Below are 18,942 nucleotides of genomic sequence, written 5' to 3'. Positions count from 1 at the left end.
ATGAGTTTGGATGGAAGCAACAAATATAAATACAATACTGATGGTGCAGCAGTCCAATTCTCACACAATGCACTTTATTTATCTTTAAATCTGAAAATACCATATGGAAACAGGCCATTGGGCCCACCGAGTCCACGCTAACTATCGTTCACCCGTTCACACCGAAGAAAGGTCTTGACCCAAAACTTCACCCATCCCTGCTCTCCAGAGATGCTGCCTGGTCCTGCTGAGTAACTCCAACAGGCAACTCTACCCATTCACACTAGTTCTGTGATCCCACTTTCTAAACCACCCCCTTCACAATAACACTTGGCACTTTGTGCCAACACCTGGTCCGTAGCCTACCATGACTTTGGTGATCCAAGACAATAGGCAATAGGTGCAGGAGTAGGCCATTCGGCCCTTCAAGTCAGCACCGCCTTTAGAAACATAGAAACATAGAAATTAGGTGCAGGAGTAGGCCATTCGTCCCTTTGAGCCTGCACCGCCATGGTTGATCGTCCACAATCAGTACCTCGTTCCTGCCCGCTCCCCATATCCCCTGACTGCTATTTTGAAGAGCCCTATCTAGCTCTCTCTTGAAAGCATCCAGAGAACCGGCCTCCACCGCCCTCCGAGGCAGAGAATTCCGCAGACTCACCACTCTCTGTGAGAAAAGTTCTTCTCATTCTTTCAATGTGATCATGGCTGATCTCCAATCAGTACTAAATGGCTTACTCCTTATTCTTAAAATATCTGGCAACATCCTGTCGAATTTCCTCCATAGCACAATGTCTCTTTATATAGACATTCAGTCTAGGACTCTCATCGAAATTAACTGGTGGGTGTTGAATTAAACCGATTGGCATAACAGCACCCAATTTTGTCAGATAGAGTCACACAGACACTTCAGCCTAACATGGCCATTCCGACCAACATGCCCCATCTTAGCTGGTCCCATTGTTTATCCCATATCCCTCTCGACCTTTCCTAAACATGTACCTGTGCAAATAACTTCACTGTTTAAGAAACATTGAAAATAGGTGCAGGAGGAGGCCATTCGGCCCTTCGAGCCAGCACCGTCATTCATTGTGATCATGGCTGATTATCCCCTATCAATAACCCGTGCCTGCCTTCTCCCCATATCCCTTGGCTCCACTAGCCCCGAGAGCTCTATCTAACTCTCTCTTAAACCCATCCAGTGATTTGGCCTCCACTGCCCTCTGTGGCAGGGAATTCCACAAATTCACAACTCTCAGGGTGAAAAAGTTTTTTCTCACCTCAGTCTTAAATGACCTCCCCTTTATTCTAAGACGGTGGTCCCTGGTTCTGGACTCGCCCAACATTGGGAACATTGGGAAGAAGGAACTGCAGATGCTGGTAAAATCGAAGGTAGATACAAAATGCTGGAGAAACTCAGCGGGTGAGGCAGCATCTATGGAGAGAAGGAATAGGCGACGTTTCGGGTCGAGACCCAAGGGCCTCGACCCGATACGTCGCCTATTCCTTCTCCCCATAGATGCTGCCTCACCCACTGCCCCACCCGCTACGTTTCTCCAGCATTTTGTATCTACCTTCAAATAACTTCAGTGATATAAAATAAATGTTGAACCTTACATACTCACTGAGAATTGGATTCTGAATCAACCTCTGCGAGGAGGGGTGGAATGTCTGGCTGTTGTCCATTATATTTAGAATAGTTTCTTCATCAACGATGGCTTCTTCAGTCTCTGCGTCTCCTTGGCTCACTCCTTCAATTGAGGGGATGAAGGTGGAAGTGGGAAGACATTCAATATTTATTTTGAAATGCCAAAGCACAAAGGTGCAACTTATGAAAAGACGTCCAATAAATCAATTCCTTTGATTTCAAGTCACTCTCGTGCTGAAGATTTTAACTTGCATTACTTAGAATATAGAACAGGCCCTCTGGCCCAAAATGGCTGTGCCGAACATGATGCCAAGACCGAGTCTTATCTACCTACACATTACCCATATCCCTCCGTATCCATGTGCATAACCCAGAAGTCTTAAATATAGAAACAGAGAAAATAGGTGCAGGAGTAGCCAATTCAGCCCTTCGAGCCTGCACCGCCATTTGATATGATCATGGCTGATGAATGAATGTATGATTGTATGAATGAATGAATGAATGAATGAAACTTTATTGTCATTCAGATATACACCTAGACACAGTGCACCTTGAACAAAATTTTGTTGCATTTTACTCTCCAAAATCAGGTAATAGTTAAAAGTTCTAGGTGCATCCATAAAAATGCCTCATGTGCATGGTTCTGTAAAATAAATATATATAAAAAGTTTTTAAAAAGTGTCGATATTTAAAAAGTTCTAGCCTCGGTTTTGTTGATTGTTCAATAATCTTATGGCCTGGGGGATCATCCAGAATCAGTACCTTGTTCCTGCTTTTCCCCCTATATCCCTTGATTGCTTTAGCCCTATCCAACTCTCTCTTGAATTAATCCAGTGAAGTGGCCTCCACTGCCCTCTGTGGACTCACCACTCTCTGTGAGAAAAAGTGTTTCCTCTAAATGGCTTGCCCCTTATTCTTAAACTGTGGCCCCTGGTTCTGGACTCCCCCAACATCGGGAACATGTTTCCTGCCTCTAGCATGCCCAAGCCCTTAATAATCTTATAGGTTTCAATAAGAGCTGGGGCAGCAGCCCGGAGCTGATGCTGTGGCGGGCCGTCTCGGAGCGGGGAGGGCGTTCCGGCTATCGGCAGCGGCGACATCACCACGGAGGTCCGCTGGACTGGAGAGCGGCATCTCCGGCCTGGATCGACCGCCTCAGCGCAGAGGGAGAACAAGGAGGGAAGAGATGGAAACTAAGACTTTGCCTCCATCACAGTGAGGATGTGCTTGGTGAACTCACTGTGGTGGATGTTTAATTGGTGTTTATTGTATGTTTTGTTATTATTGATTCTGTGTATGACTGCAGGCAACATAGTTTCGTTCAGACCGTAAGGTCTGAATGACAATAAAGGATCTATCTATCTAAGATACCCTCTCATCCTTAGCATCAGCATTATCATCCATCAATCCATCATAGACAGGCAGAACGTTCCCAGGGGGGATCATGTCCAACACTAGAGGCATAGCTGTATGCCTCTAGTTTAATGGAAGTGTGTGGGGCAAGTTTTATTTTACATAGAGGGCGGCGGGGACCTGGAAGACATTGCCAGAGGTGTCAGCAGAGGCAGGTATGATAGTGGCGTTTGAGGCTTTTGGATACGCACATGAAAATGCAGCGAATAGAGGGATATAAATCACACGCAAGCGGATGAGAACGGTTCATCTAGACATTATGGGCTGAAGTGGTCATTATTGCGCTGTACTGGTTTTAATTTGAAAATAAAATTTATTATACACCAATAAAATTGTGAAGTATTTTAGAGCTACTGCACGGAAACTGGCCTTTCAACTCACCCAGTCCATGCTGACCAGCGATCACCTCCAACACGAGCACTAACGCTATCCTACGCACTTGGGTCAATCTACAATTTTACCAAAACCAATTACCCTAGTAACCTTTTAAGTCAATTAACCTACAAAAAGTCTTTGGAGAGTGGGAGGAAACCAGAGCACCCAGAGAAACCCCACACGGTCACGGGGAGAACGTACACACAGACACCACCAGTAGTGAGGATCCAACCCGGGTCTCTGGCGCTGTAAGTCAGCAACTCTACCACTGTGCCGACCATTATTAACGGAATTTGTTAAACAAATAAACATAACGCCTATGGCATTATGCATGCCGGACGGCATAACCAGGAGGGAGCTGGAGATGTGAGGAACAAAGACCGCTAGGGTGAACCAGGATAATAGCAAGACCGCTAGGGTGAACCAGGATAATGCTGCCTCCAGCACATTTAAGGTTGGCTGCAGGAGGCGCCCCCGGGACGAGGGAAGGAGGAGAGGAGAGGAGAGGGAGAGGAGAGGAGAGGAGAGAGAGGAGAGGAGAGAGAGGAGAGGAGAGGAGAGGAGGAGAGAGGAGGGGAGGGGAGGGGAGGGGGGGGGAGGCCAGGACGGGAGGGAGGGGGGGGGAGAGGACAGGAGAGGAGAGGAGAGGAGAGGAGAGGAGAGGAGAGGAGAGGAGAGGAGAGGAGAGGGAAGTCGTTTCACGGGAACTGCTCCAGTACATCGAGGGCACGGGCCGATCTGACTTTGGACTTTAGATAATGGGGCCAAAAATTGCAGGGCCAGTGTGTTATTATATGTGACAAGAATGTCACTGTGCAGTTCCATACATGATGACTAAAGCTCCATTGAACCATTGGTGAAGCATAAAGAAGGAAAGCGTGAAAAAAAGTTATTTTTGACCAGAGAGGTTGAAAGAAAATGTTAGTTAAAAATATAAGTTACAGACTTTGCAACAAATAATGTTTAAGAAAGAACTGCAGATGCTGGTAAAATCGAAGGTAGACAAAAATGCTGGAGAAACTGTGGAGTGAAATCTGTGGAGTGAAGGCGGGACCTATCCCTTCGCTCAATAGATGCTGCCTCATCCGCTGAGTTTCTCCAGCATTTTTGCCTACTTGCAATAAATAATGATCCGTAGTCTTACCAAACATGGCCTCATACCTTGCTTATCGTTGTGTATCTCGACCAAGTTGGCAGGAGTACTGTACATGGCTTCAGGTGATAATGCATCCGTATGCAAGGTCAAGTTTGAAGGGAGCGTTTCAAATTCTTCACTTTCCATAGACTGCGACAAATACCTGGTTTTAAAGAGCAAAAAAGATAGCGAGTTTCAAGACATTGACCAAAGTGTTGAGAATAACATAAATGAGGAAAAAAGAAGCTGCTTACACAGAATAGTTATTCTGTTGTAAAATATCCTTTATTCTACGTTGGAAGATCCTTTCGCTCTCTGTTACATGTACAGATCCACGATCTACAAACATAAAATGATTAACACCATGAGAACATCTAATACAAGTAGATAGACACATCTTCGGTTTAAACCAGCATCTGCAGTTCCTTCCGACAAATATAATGCATGGAACTAAATATAGCTGGAAGTCCCTCTGGCAATACCCATGAAACTATTCATCCTCTTCACCTCCGAGGCTGCACGTGCAGTATTGTGCTCGGTTTTGGTCACCCTTCTATAGGATGTTGCAACGAGTGCAGAGAAGATTTATGAAGATGCTGCCAGGACTCGAGGTATGGGGCAGGCTATGACTTTATTCCTTGGAGGTTGAGGAGTGACAATAGACAATAGGTGCAGGAGTAGGCCATTTGGCCCTTCGAGCCAGCACCGCCATTCAATGTGATCATGGCTGGTCATCCCCAATCAGTACCCCGTTCCTGCCTTCTCCCCATATCCCCTGACTCCGCTATTTTTAAGAGCCCTATCTAGCTCTCTCTTGAAAGTACCCAGAGAACCGGCCTCCACTAGCCTCTGAGGTAGAGAATTCCACAGACTCACAACTCTCTGTGAAAAAAAGTGTTTCCTCGTCTCCGTTCTAAATGGCTTACCCCTTATTCTTAAACTGTGGCCCCTGGTTCTGGACTCCCCCAACATCGGGAACACGTTTCCTGCTTCTAGTGTGTCCAAGCCCTTAACAATCTTACATGTTTCATTAAGATCCCCTCTCATCCTTCTAAACTCCAGAGTGTACAAGCCCAGCCGCTCCATTCTCTCAGCATATGACAGTCCCACCATCCCGGGAATTAACCTTGTAAACCTACGCTGCACGCCCTCAATAGCAAGAATGTCCTTCCTATAATTAGGGGACCAAAACTGCACACAATACTCCACGTGTGGTCTCACTACAACTGTACAACTGCAGAAGGACCTCTTTGCTCCTATACTCGACTCCTCTTGTTAAAAAGGCCAACATGCCATTAGCTTTCTTCACTGCCTGTTGGACCAGCATGCTTACTTTCATTGACTGATGAACAAGGACCCCCAGATCCCGTTGTACTTCCCCTTTTCCCAACTTGACGCCATTTAGATAGTCATCTGCATTCCTGTTTTTGATACCAAAGTGGATAACCTCACATTTATCCACATTAAACTTCATCTGCCATGCATCTGTCCACTCCCCCAACCTGTCCAAGTCACCCTGCATCCTCATAGCATCTTATTTTATAGGAGTGTATAAAATCCATGAGGGGTATAGATAGGATGAATGCTCACTTTTACCCAGGGGATCAAGAACCAGAGAATGCAGTTATAAGATGAGAAGTGAAAGATTTAACAGGAACCTAAAGGGCAAATGGGCGGTACAAGGGCTCAGCCGGTAGACAGCGTCAGAGACCAGAGTTTGATGCTGTGTGGAGCTTGCATGTTCACCCTGTGACCGCGTGGGTTTCCTCAGGGTGCTCCGGTTTCCTCCCACATCCTGAAGATGTGAGGGTTTGTGGGTTAAATGCCCAGAGTGTGTAGAGAGTGGTCGAGAAAGTGAGTCAATATGGAACTGGTGTGAACGAGTGATCGATGGTTGACTGGACTCGGTGGTACGCATGTTATGTCTTTCAATCAATCAACCTTTTTCACTCAGAGGGTGGTAGGTGTATGGAACGAGTTGCCAGAGCAGGTAGAGGCGGGTGCGATAACAGCACTTAAAATACTATTTGGACAGGTACATGGATAGGAAAGGTTTAGACATATATGGGCCAAACGCAGGTAAATGGGACTAGCTTAGTTCCGCATGTTGGCCCGCAAGGACGGGTTGGGCCAAGGGGCCTGTTTCTGTGCTCGAAGGGCCGAATGGCCTATTCCAGCACCTATTGTCTATTGTCTATCACTCTCCTTGCAATTCTAGAACCATCAACGTGGTTTACTCAAAACAGCTTCCCCAATTCAGGATTAGTGAAAGACAGGAGGCACTGCAGCTCCTAGGTTCGATTCCTCTGACCACTCCGCTAGAGGGCAGCACAGAGCTGCTGCCTCACAGCGCCAGAGCCGGTTTCCATCCTGACCTCGATGTCTGTATGGAGTCTGCACGTTCTGTGACCTTGTGGGTTTCCTCCAGTTGCTCCGGTTTCCTCCCACACTCCAAAGATGTGCAGGTTTGAAGGTTAATTGGTCAGAATAAATTGCTCTTAGCGTGCAAAGGGAGTGGGTGAGAAAGTGGGATAATGTAGAACTAGTGTGAACGGGTGATCAATAGTCGGTGTGGACTCGGTGGGCCAAAGGTGTAGGAAAGGAATAACTGCAGAAGCTGGTTTAAATTGAAGGTAGACACAAAATGCTGGAGTAACTCAGCGAGTCAGACAGCATCTCTGGAGAGAAGGAATGGGTGACATTTCCGGTTGATATCCTTCTTCAGACTGATGTCGGGGAGGGGGTGGGACAAAGATAGAATGTAGTCGGAGATACAGCATATAATCCTCCAACATTTTCGCCACCTCCAACGGGATACCATTACTCGCCACATCTTCCCATCTCCACCCCTTTCTGCTTTCCGCAGAGACCGTTCCCTCTGAAACTCCCTGGTCAATTCGTCCCTTCCCACCCAAACCACCCACTCCCCAGGTACTTTCCCCTGCAACCGCAGGAGATGCAACACCTGTCCCTTTACCTCCCCCCTTGACTCCACCCAGGGACCCAAGCAGTCTTTCCAGGTGAGGCAGAGGTTCACTTGCACCTCCTCCAACCTCATCTACTACATCCGCTGCTCCAGGTGTCAACTTCTCTACATCGGCGAGACCGAGCGCAGTCTCTGCGATCGTTTCGCTGAACACCTCCGCTCAGTCTGTCTTAACCTACCTGATCTCCCGGTGGCTCATGACTTCAACTCCCCCTCCCATTCCCAATCTGGCCTCCTCCATTGTCAGTGAAGCCCAGCACAAATTGGAGGAACAGCACCTCATATTTCGCTTGGGTAGTTTACAACCCAGCGGTATGAACATTGACTTCACTAACTTCTGATAGGCCTTGCTTTCCCTCTCTCTCTCTCTCCGTCCCTTTCCCAGTTCTCCCATTAGTCTGACGGTCTCCAACTGCATTCTATCTTTGTCCAGCCTCCTCCCCTGACATCAGTCTGAAGAAGGGTCTCGACCCGAAACTTCACCCATTCCTTCTCTCCAATGTTGCTGCATTTTGTGTCTACCTTCGGTGGGCCAAAGGGCCTGTTGCTATGCTGCAGCTTTCAATTCCATTTACATGCCGGGTATTAAGTTAACTGGCTACTTTAAATTGTCTCTAGTATTGTTGGGTAAGTAAGAGATTCATGGAGTATTAACAGGATGAGAGAGAGAGAGAGAGAGAGAGAGAGAGAAAAGAGGTGGTTTACAGGGAAATACAGGCAAATGGAATGAATGAGATTGTTCTGGGAGGTGGCATTGTTTCAACAGGTTGAACTGCCTTTCAATTCACTAGGAATATATATTAAGACGTTTAGCTTTCGTAGCTGTAACAGCATATTCTGCAGAAACAAAGAACTGCAGATGCTGGTCTACACCAAAGATAGAATGTGGAGTGCTGGAGTAACTCAGCGGGTCAGGCAGCATCTCTGGAGAACATGGATGGGTGATGTTTCAGGGGCCCTTGTGCAGACTGAGCAACTGACACACCAGGTCTGACCTGTTGAGTTACTCCAGCACCTTTGTTGTCAGGTACGTGGACCTGCATCGCCGAGGCATCAAGATGAGGAGTGGGGAAGTCATGTTACATTTGTACAAGTAATTGGTGTGGCATCCCTGCGAGTGTTGTGTGGAGTTCTAGTCACCAAGCTATGGGAAGGATATGATTGTTGGAGAGGGTGCAGAAAAGCCACAGGGTTGCCCCAATGCAGGAAGGAAAGGGTGCAGAGCTGCTCTTCATTAAGCCTGGATTAAGGAGCATTAGTTACAATCGGAGGTTGGACAGACTTGGATTGTTTTCTCTGGATCATGGAGGTTGAAGAGAGACCAGGTAGAGTATGTAAAATGACGAGAAGCAGCGATAGGGATCGTCGAGGAGGTTGGTGCGTCGGTTGGCGATCGTTGTGGACGCCGGCTGTGGAGGACAGGCCACGTGGGAGTCGGAGGACACACCGCCGGGAACAAAGGGGGACCCGATGTGGGGGAACTTCCGTGAAGGGGAGGGGGAAAGAAAACCTGGCGCGGGATACTTTGTTGACGCACTTTATGTGGCGATTCCTTGGTTATACAAAACACAGAATGTGACTTGTGACAATAAAGCATTCATTCACTCATTCAAAAGATTCACAGGAATAGTTTAGAGAGGGTGGACTGGACTGGAGGCCTTTGAGTTACAAAGAGAGATTAGATAGATTGCGACTGATTTTACTCTAGGCTGAAGGGTGACCATAGAGGCTTATACAACCATGAGAGGCAGAGATTGGGGGCTCATGTTGTCCACCTCCCCGTGGTGAGCCCTGTCAACTGACCTCAGTCGGGCGAATGACAACAAACAGAGACAGCAGCGGAAGCGGCGCAGCTCGGCGCCAACACGGAGCATGCGCCCTTTTTAGGGCGGGCACCTACGGATGTCGAGCCGGATGGCATCACCCTGCTGCGGACTTCTGCTGCCTCAAACGCAAGAAGAAGAAGAAGAAGAAGAGAGGCAGAGATAAGGGAAATAGACTCCCTCTCCTGGCAAAAAGACTAAATGCATTTCGTTGTCTCTGTACTGTACACTGACAATGACAATTAAATTTGAATCTGAATCTGAATCTGAATCTAAGACTAGAGGGCTAGAAGACTATAGGTTTTAGCTGTGAATGGGCAAGATTTAAGGGGCTGGCCCTCTGTACGAGCTAATTCAAGAGCTCTCCCGAGTTTAAAAAAAAATCAAACTCGTGGTCAGCACGTAGAATGTACGTAGCGGGTACGTCAGAACTCGGGACGTCTCTTAGCAGCGCGTAACGCTAACGACAGGTACTCGGGAAACGCGGTAAGCTCGTGAAGACTTGTGAAAAATTTTCAACATGTTGAAACATCTCCACGAGAGCCCCCGAGTACCTACGAATGGTTATTACCGTAAATTCTCCGAGTTCGAATCAAGTGAAACTCGGGGGAACTCTTGAATTAACTCGTACAGTGGGACAGCCCCTTTAGAGATCTGAGGGGTAATTTATTTTTCCATAAACACATGGTGGGTATACAGAAAGAGCTGCCAGAGGTGGTCGTAGAGGCAAGTACAATTATAACATTTGTACTGGTACATGGTTAGGAATGTATTAGAGGGATACGAGCCAAATGCAAGAAATTGGGCTGAGTGCTTCTTAAGTAAGCGTGGGTGCGTCGGGCCACCGAGCACGTTCTCATGTAGTATAACTATGACATTTCATTTCACACGCTGTTCTTTGTTAGCCAGCCAATCTTCTATCCACACCAACACAGACTAGACTGTCGGTTTTTATTGCATGCAATAACCTTCAGACAGACATAGAATAATAGAGCACACGAACAGGTCATTCAGCACACAATGTCTGTGCCAGCGGCAACGCCTGTGCCGACCACAATGTCTGTGCCAACCACAATGCTAATCTAAACTAATCTCATCTGCCTGTGCAAAGTACACAAATCCCTATTCGTCCCTTCCCACCCAAACCACTCCCTGCCCGGGCACTTTCTCTTGCAACCGCAGGAAATGCTACACTTGTCGCTTTACCTCCTCCCTTGACTCCACCCCAGGACCCAAGCAGTCTTTCTAGGTAAGGCAGTAAGGTAAGGTTCACCGGCACCTCCTCCAACCTCATCTATTGGATCCGCTGCTCTAGGTAACATTTCGGCAACATTTCGGGCCGATCCCCTTCTTCAGACCCGAAACTACATTCTATCTTTGTCCCGCCCCCTCCCCGACATCAGTCTGAAGAAGGATATCAACCAGAAACGTCACACATTCCTTCGCTCCATAGATGCTGCCGCACCCGCTGAGTTTCTCCAGCACTTTTGTCTATCTTCGATTTTCCAGCATCTGCATTTCCTTCTTGAACACTTATGAACAGTAAACAGACATAGTCAACTAATTTATCTGAGATCTTTGAAAAAGTAACGTGATGTGGAGAAAGGATCGTTGATGCATCTACTGTATAAGCATACAGTGCCCTCCATAATGTTTGGGACAAAGACCCATCATTTATTAATCTGCCACTGTACTCCACAGTTTCAGATTTGTAATAGAAATAAATCACATGTGGTTAAAGTGCACATTGTCAGATTTTAATAAAGTCCATTTTTATACATTTTGGTTTCACCATGTAGAAATTACAGCTGTGTTTATACATGGTCCCCCCATTTCAGGGCACCATAATGTTTGGGACACAGCAGTGTCGTGTACATGAAAGTGGTCATGTTTAGTATTTTGTTGCATATCCTTTGCATGCAATGACTGCTTGAAGTCTGTGATTCATGGACATCACCGGTTGCAGGGTGTCTTCTCTGGTGATGCTCTGCCAGGCCTGTATTGCAGCCATCTTCAGCTTATGCTTGTTTTGGGGGCTAGTCCCCTTCAGTTTTCTCTTCAGCATGTAAAAGGCATGTTCAATTGGATTCAGATCGGGTGAATGACTTGGCCACTCAAGAATTGACCATTTTTTAGCTTTGAATCACTCCTTTGTTGCTTTAGCAGTATGTTTGGGATCATTGTCTTGCTGTAGAATGAACTGCCGGCCAATGAGTTTTGAGGCATTTGTTTGAACTTGGGCAGATAGGATGTGTCTATACACTTCAGAATTCATTATGCTACTACCATCAGCAGTTGTATCATCAATGAAGATAAGTGAGCCAGTACCTTCAGCAGCCATACATGCCCAGGCCATAACACCCCCACCACCGTGTTTCACAGATGAGGTGGTATGCTTTGGATCTTGGGCAGTTTCTTCTCTCCTACATACTTTGCTCTTCCCATCACTCTGATATAAGTTAATCTTCGTCTCATCTGTCCACAAGACCTTTTTCCTGGCCATTCTATTTTTGCGGCTAACCAGTGGTTTGCATCTTGCAGTGTAGCCTCTGTATTTCTGTTCATGAAGTCTTCTGCGGACAGTGGTCATTGACAAATCTACACCTGACCTAAAGAGTGTTTCTGATCTGTCGGACAGGTGTTTGGGGATTTTTCTTTATTATAGAGAGAATTATTCTGTCCAGCTGTGGTCTTCCTTGGTCTGCCAGTCCCTTTGCGATTAAGAAGCTCACCAGTGCTCTCTTTCTTCTTAATAATGTTCCAAACAGTTGATTTTGGTCGGCCTAAGGTTTGGCTGATGTCTCAAACAGTTTTATTCATGTTTCTCAGTCTCATAATGGCTTCTTTGACTTTGATTGGCACAACTTTGGTCCTCATGTTGATAAACAGCAATAAAAGTTTCCAAAGGTGATGGAAAGACTGGAGGAAAGACTAGGTGCTGAGAGCTCTCTTATACCTGCATGAAGTAGGCAATTAAACACACCTGAGCAACAATGCATGTGAAGCCATGTGTCCCAAACATTATGGTGCCCTGAAATGGGGGGGACTATGTATAAACACAGCTGTAATTTCTACATGGTGAAACCAAAATGTATAAAAATGGCCTTTATTAAATGCTGACAATGTGCACTTTAACCAGAGGCAAATAAATAAATGATGGGTCTTTGTCCCAAACACTATGGAGGGCACTGTAGATAAGGTAAACAGTCAGAATCTTTTTCTCAGGATGTGGCACGGTGGCGTAGCAGTAGAGGTGCTGACTTACAGCGCCAGACACCCGACATCAATCCTGACTACGGGTGCTGTCTCTCTCCGTCACCAAGTGGGTTTTCTCCGGGTGATAGTGTCAGTGTAAGGGAATCAATGGTGGGTGCGGACTCGGTGGCGAGAGGCCTCTTTCTGCACTGTATCTCCAGAGACAGCAAGGATTTCTTCTTTACATTGATACTGTGGCGTCAGCTGATGGTCAGACCACTTACGGTCGAACCCTCGTCAGTGGTTACGAGGGCTGTCACGTGACAGCCACACTTGTTGTGTACAGGCCACCTAACAGTAGTAGCGGAGTTGGGGATGGCATCAAACAGGAAATTAGAAATGCGTGCAACAAAGGTAAAACAGTTATAATGGGTGACTTCAATCTACATATAGATTGGGTGCATCAAATTGGCAAGGGTGCTAAGGAAGAGGATTTCTTGGAATGTATGCGGGATAGTTTTCTAAACCAACATGTAGAGGAACCGATGAGAGAGCAGGCTATTCTAGATTGGGTATTGAGTAATGAGGAAGGGTTAGTTAGCAGTCTTGTTGTGCGTGGCCCCTTGGGCAAGAGTGACCATAATATGTTGAGTTCTTCATTAGGATGGAGAGTGACATTGTTAATTCAGAAACAAGGATTCTGAACTTAAAGAAAGGTAACTTTGAGGGTATGAGACGTGAATTGGCCAAGATTGACTGGCAATTGATTCTTAAAGGGTTGACGGTGGATATGCAATGGAAGGCATTTAAAGACTGCATGGATGAACTACAACAATTGTTCATCCTAGTTTGGCAAAAGAATAAATCAGGGAAGGTAGTGCATCCGTGGATACCAAGGGAAATCAGGGATAGTATCAAAACAAAAGATGAAGCGTACAAATTAGCCAGAAAAAGCAGCCTACAAGCAGACTGGGAGAAATTCAGAGACCAGCAGAGGAGGACAACGGGCTTAATTAGGGAAGAGAAAATAGATTATGAAAGAAAACTGGCAGGGGACATAAAAACTGACGGCAAAAGTTTTTATAGATACGTGAAGAGAAAGAGATTAGTTAAAACAAATGTAGGTCCCTTGCAGTCAGAAACAGGTGAATTGATCATGGGGAACAAGGACATGGCAGACCAATTGAATACCTACTTTGGTTCCGTCTTCACTAAGGAAGACATAAATAATTTGCCGGAAATAGCAGGGGACCGCGGGTCAAATGAGATGGAGGAACTGAGTGAAATCCAGGTTAGCCGGGAGGTGGTATTAGGTACATTGAATGGATTAAAGACCGATAAATCCCCAGGGCCAGATAGGCTGCATCCCAGAGTACTTAAGGAAGTAGCCCCAGAAATAGTGGATCCATTAGTGATAATTTTTCAAAACTCTTTAGATTCTGGAATAGTTCCTGAGGATTGGAGGGTAGCTAATGTAACCCCACTTTTTAAAAAGGGAGGGAGAGAGAGAAAACGGGGAATTACAGACCAGTTAGTCTAACATCGGTAGTGGGGGAACTGCTAGAGTCAGTTATTAAAGATGGGATAGCAGCACATTTGGAAAGTGGTGAAATCATTGGACAAAGTCAGCATGGATTTACGAAAGGTAAATCATGTCTGACGAATCTTATAGAATTTTTCGAGGATGTAACTAGTAGAGTGGATAAGGGAGAACCAGTGGATGTGTTATATCTGGACTTTCAGAAGGCTTTCGACAAGGTCCCACATAAGAGATTAGTATACAAACTTAAAGCACACGGTATTGGGGGTTCAGTATTGATGTGGATAGAGAACTGGCTGGCAAACAAGAAGCAAAGAGTAGGAGTAAACAGGGGTACACAAAATTGCTGGAGAAACTCAGCGGGTGCAGCAGCATCTATGGAGCGAAGGAGTAAACGGGTCCTTTTCAGAATGGCAGGCAGTGACTAGTGGGGTACCGCAAGGCTCAATGCTGGGACCCCAGCTATTTACAATATATATTAATGATTTGGATGAGGGAATTGAATGCAACATCTCCAAGTTTGCGGATGACACTAAGCTGGGGGGCAGTGTTAGCTGTGAGGGGGATGCTAGGAGGCTGCAAGGTGACTTGGATAGGCTGGGTGAGTGGGCAAATGCATGGCAGATGCAGTATAATGTGGATAAATGTGAGGTTATCCACTTTGGTGACAAAAACAGGAAAGTAGACTATTATCTAAATGGTGACCGATTAGGAAAAGGGGGAAAAGGGGAGATGCAGCGAGACCTGGATGTCATGGTACACCAGTCATTGAAAGTAGGCATGCAGGTGCAGCAGACAGTGAAGAAAGCATTCATAGCAAAAGGATTTGAGTATAGGAGCAGGGAGGTTCTACTGCAGTTGTACAGGGTCTTGGTGAAACCACACCTGGAGTATTGCGTACAGTTTTGGTCTCCTAATCTGAGGAAATACATTCTTGCCATAGAGGGAGTACAGAGAAGGTTCACCAGACTGATTCCTGGGATGTCAGGACTTTCATATGAAGAAAGACTGGATAGACTCGGCTTGTACTCGCTAGAATTCAGAAGATTGAGGGGGGGATCTTATAGAAACGTGCAAAATTCTTAAGGGGTTGGACAGGCTAGATGCAGGAAGATTGTTCCCGATGTTGGGGAAGTCCAGGACAAGGGGTCACAGTTTAAGGATTAAGGGGAAATCCTTTAGGACCGAGATGAGAAAAACATTTTTCACACAGAGAGTGGTGAATTTCTGGAACTCTGCCACATAAGGTAGTTGAGGCCAGTTCATTGGCTATATTTAAGAGGGAGTTAGATGTGGCCCTTGTGGCTAAAGGGATCAGGGGGTATGGAGAGAAGGCAGGTACAGGATACTGAGTTGGATGATCAGCCATGATCATATTAAATGGCGGTGCAGGCTCAAAGGGCCGAATGGCCTACTCCTGCACCTAATTTCTATGTTTCTATGTGACGTCATGGATTAAGGGGAATGTCCTGCTACATAAGCAGATCTCACCTTGAGATCATGAATCGACAGGTAGCTGAGCGCGAGACAACACCCTCGCTCAGCAGCAGCAGCAGCAATGACAGTGTTAGAGGACCAAACTTGCGTGTACACCAACCATGTAATGTCTGAATAAAGCAACTGTTTGTTCACCACGTTTGGTGCCGCTACATTGGTGACCCCGACGTGATTTGAACACGCAGCGTGGAATACCAACCCCATTAACATACAAACCTGTATGTCTTTGGAGCGTGGAAAAAAACGGAAGATCTCTGGTGCCCAAAGAGCTACAGCGTATGTTTAAGCTACATATTTAAAAGACAATAGACAATAGGTGCAGAAGTAGGCCATTTGGCCCCTCGAGCCAGCACCGCCATTCAATGTGATCATGGCTGATCATCCCCAATCAGTACCCCGTTCCTGCCTTCTCCCCATATCCCCTGACTCAGCTATTTTTAAGAGCCCTATCTAGCTCTCTCTTGAAAGCATCCAAAGAACCTGCCTCCACCGCCCTCTGAGGCAGATAATTCCACAGACTCACCACTCTCTGTGAGAAAAAGTGTTTCCTCGTCTCCGTTCAAAATGGTTTGCTCTTTATTCTTAAACTGTGGCCCCTGGTTCTGGACTCCCCCAACGTCGGGAACATGTTTCCTGCCTCTAGCGTGTCCAAACGCTTAACAATCTTAACATATTTGTGCTTCATTTACTATGTCCGATGTATGTTGTGGACATAGTTTATTGTTTATACATACAGAAGGTACTGTTGTGCTTTTATATACAAATGGTTACCCGGTGAATTGGATGATTCGATCTGCGAGGGCATGTTGTTTTCACGACGTCGCTGCTGCTCATCATCCCATATGGCTTGCAACCCAGGGTTTCTGCCAACCTGAGCTAATGAAACACAAAAGGAAAGAATCAGCACATCATTCCAAAAGTCATCGATTACTTAATCGAGCCAAGTACACCATAGAACAGAACATCACAGGAACAGGCACTTCGGCCCACAATGTCAGTAGACAATAGGTGCAGGAGTAGGCTATTCGGCCCTTCGAGCCATCACCGCCATTCACTGTGATCATGGCTGATCATCCACAATCAGTACCCCGGTGGTTCCTGCCTTCTCCCCATATCGCCAGACTCAGCTATCTTTAAGAGCTCTATCTAACTCTCTCTTGAAAGCATCCAGAGAATTGGCCTCTTCTGAGGCAGAGAATTCCACAGATTCAGCCTGAAGATGCCAAATTAAACCAATCTCATCTGCTGGCATGTGTTCCATATCTATCCATTCCTGCATGTCCACATGCCTATCCAAAAGCCTCTTAAACGGCACTATCGTATCTGCCTCCACCACCACTCCTGGCAGCACGTTCCACGCACCCACCACCCTCTTGTGCAAAATAAATTATTGTCCCTGTCCCTCTCGTCTTCAAAGTTATGTCCTGCAGTATTTGACTTGTATTTTGATTGTGAAGCCGATCTATGCTTCTCACTATTTTATATACTTCCACCAGGTCTCCCCTCAAACATGCATTGCAAGCGCCCATCACTCTCGACATTAAAAAAAACCTACCCCGCACACCTCCATTAAACTTTCCCCCTCTCACCTAATAGCCATGCCCTCTGGTGCTGGACATTTCCACGCTTTAACAACGGTTCTGCTGACCATATCTAAGCCTCTCATAATGTTACACACTTCTATCACATCTCCCCTCAACCTCTGATGTTGCAGAGAAAAACACAATCCAAGTCTATCCGACCTCTGCCTGTAGCGGCAACGCTCCAATCCAGGCAGCATTCTGGTAAACCTCCTCTGCACCCTCTCTAATAGCCCTGTCCCACGGTACCAGTTCATTCCAAGAGCTCTCCCGAGTTTAAAAAAAATCAAACTCGTGGTAAGCACGGAGAATGAACGCAGCGGGTACGTCGGAGCTCGGGGACGTCTCTTAGCGGCTCGTATCGCTAACGGCAGGTACTCGAGAAGACTCGCTAATGGCAGGTAAGCACGGGAAGATTCGCGAAGATTTTTCAACATGTTGAAAAATGTCCACGGGAGCCCCGGGTACCGACGAGCGGCCATTACCGTAAATATCCCAGTTCGAATCAGAGCAAACTCGGGAGAATTCTTGGAATGAACTCACACAGTGGGACAGGGCTTTAAAGCTTCCACGTCTTTCCTGCAGTGGTGCAGCCAGAATTGCGGGCAATACTCCAAAGGCAGCTTAACCAAGGCCCTAATGAAATGCATCATGACTTCCTGACTCTTATATTCAATGCCCCTGGCAATGAAGCCAAGTAGACTTTGGAGAGGGGGCAATGGAAGTTTTATCAGAACGAAGCCTTGATTAGGGGGGCATGGGGAAAGGTTAGACAAACTTGGATTGCTTTCTCTGCAACACCAAAAGTTGTGTGGGATACCTGGTAGAACAACATAACACTCTGAGAGGCATAGATAGGGTAAATAATCAGAACATTTTACCCAGTATGGAAAAACAAAAACAAATGCCAGAGGGTACTGCTGTAGGTGAGAGGGGCAAGGTTTAAGAGATGTGCAGGGCCTGTCTTTTACACAAAGGGTTGTGGGTGGCTACAACACGCTGGCTGGGGTAGCCATAGAATCTTAGTGTAGGAACAGGCCCTTCGGCCCAACTTGCCCACGCCAACCAACATGTCCCACCTACACTAGTCCCACCTGCCTGCGTTTAGCCCATATCCCTCTAAACCTTGGCTATCCATATACCTGCCCAAACGTTTTTTAAATGTTGTGATAGTACCTGCCTCAACTACCTCCTCTGACAGCTAGTTCCATATACTGACCACCCCCTGTGTAAAAAAGTTGTCCCTCAGGTTGCTATTAAATCTTTCCCTCCCCCCCCCCCCCCCCTCACCTTAAACCTGTCCTCTGGTTCTTGATTCCCCTTCTCTGGGTAACATAAGCTGTGTGTTTAACCTATCTATTCCTGGGTGGAGACAGATACAATCGTGGCATTTAAAAGGCGTTTATATAGGCATCTAGATATGCTGGGTTTGGAGGGATATGGATCATGTGCCGGTAGATAAGTTTAATCTGGCATCGTGTTCAGCACAGACAATGAAGGCCAAAGGGCCTGTTATTGCACCCACTGTTCTACGTCAAGCCTTATAGAGCTGCATCACGACTCCCTATCTACATCCAAATGATAAAACACAGCTAAATACTTTTCAATAAGGGGTGAGCCATTTAGAACAGAGAAGAAGAAACACTTTTTCCACACAGAGTGTTGTGAGTCAGTGGAATTCTCTGCCTCAGAGGCCGGTTCTCTGGATGCTTTCAAGAGAGCTAGATAGGGCTCTTAAAGATATGGGGAGAGGGCAGGAACGGGGTACTGA

At 46.4% G+C, this 18,942-nt stretch overlaps 1 protein-coding gene across 1 annotated transcript in view; it reads right to left on the bottom strand.

Annotated features, from left to right (window-relative positions):
• Positions 1 to 18,942, bottom strand: part of rev3l (REV3 like, DNA directed polymerase zeta catalytic subunit) — a 223,002-nt gene that overhangs the window by 91,771 nt on the left and 112,289 nt on the right. The window contains exons 7-10 of the mRNA XM_055631707.1: positions 16,363 to 16,467; positions 4,805 to 4,889; positions 4,577 to 4,713; positions 1,605 to 1,730 (exon numbers count right to left, since the gene is read on the bottom strand). Coding sequence (XP_055487682.1) covers positions 1,605 to 1,730; positions 4,577 to 4,713; positions 4,805 to 4,889; positions 16,363 to 16,467 — 453 coding nt within the window. The remainder of the gene's footprint in view (positions 1 to 1,604; positions 1,731 to 4,576; positions 4,714 to 4,804; positions 4,890 to 16,362; positions 16,468 to 18,942) is intronic.

This window comes from Leucoraja erinacea, unplaced genomic scaffold (genome assembly GCF_028641065.1).
Source record: "Leucoraja erinacea ecotype New England unplaced genomic scaffold, Leri_hhj_1 Leri_87S, whole genome shotgun sequence".
Lineage (NCBI taxonomy): Eukaryota > Metazoa > Chordata > Chondrichthyes > Rajiformes > Rajidae > Leucoraja > Leucoraja erinaceus.
The sequence above is the reverse complement of the archived record's forward strand: the minus strand, read 5'-3'. Positions and strand labels throughout refer to the sequence as shown.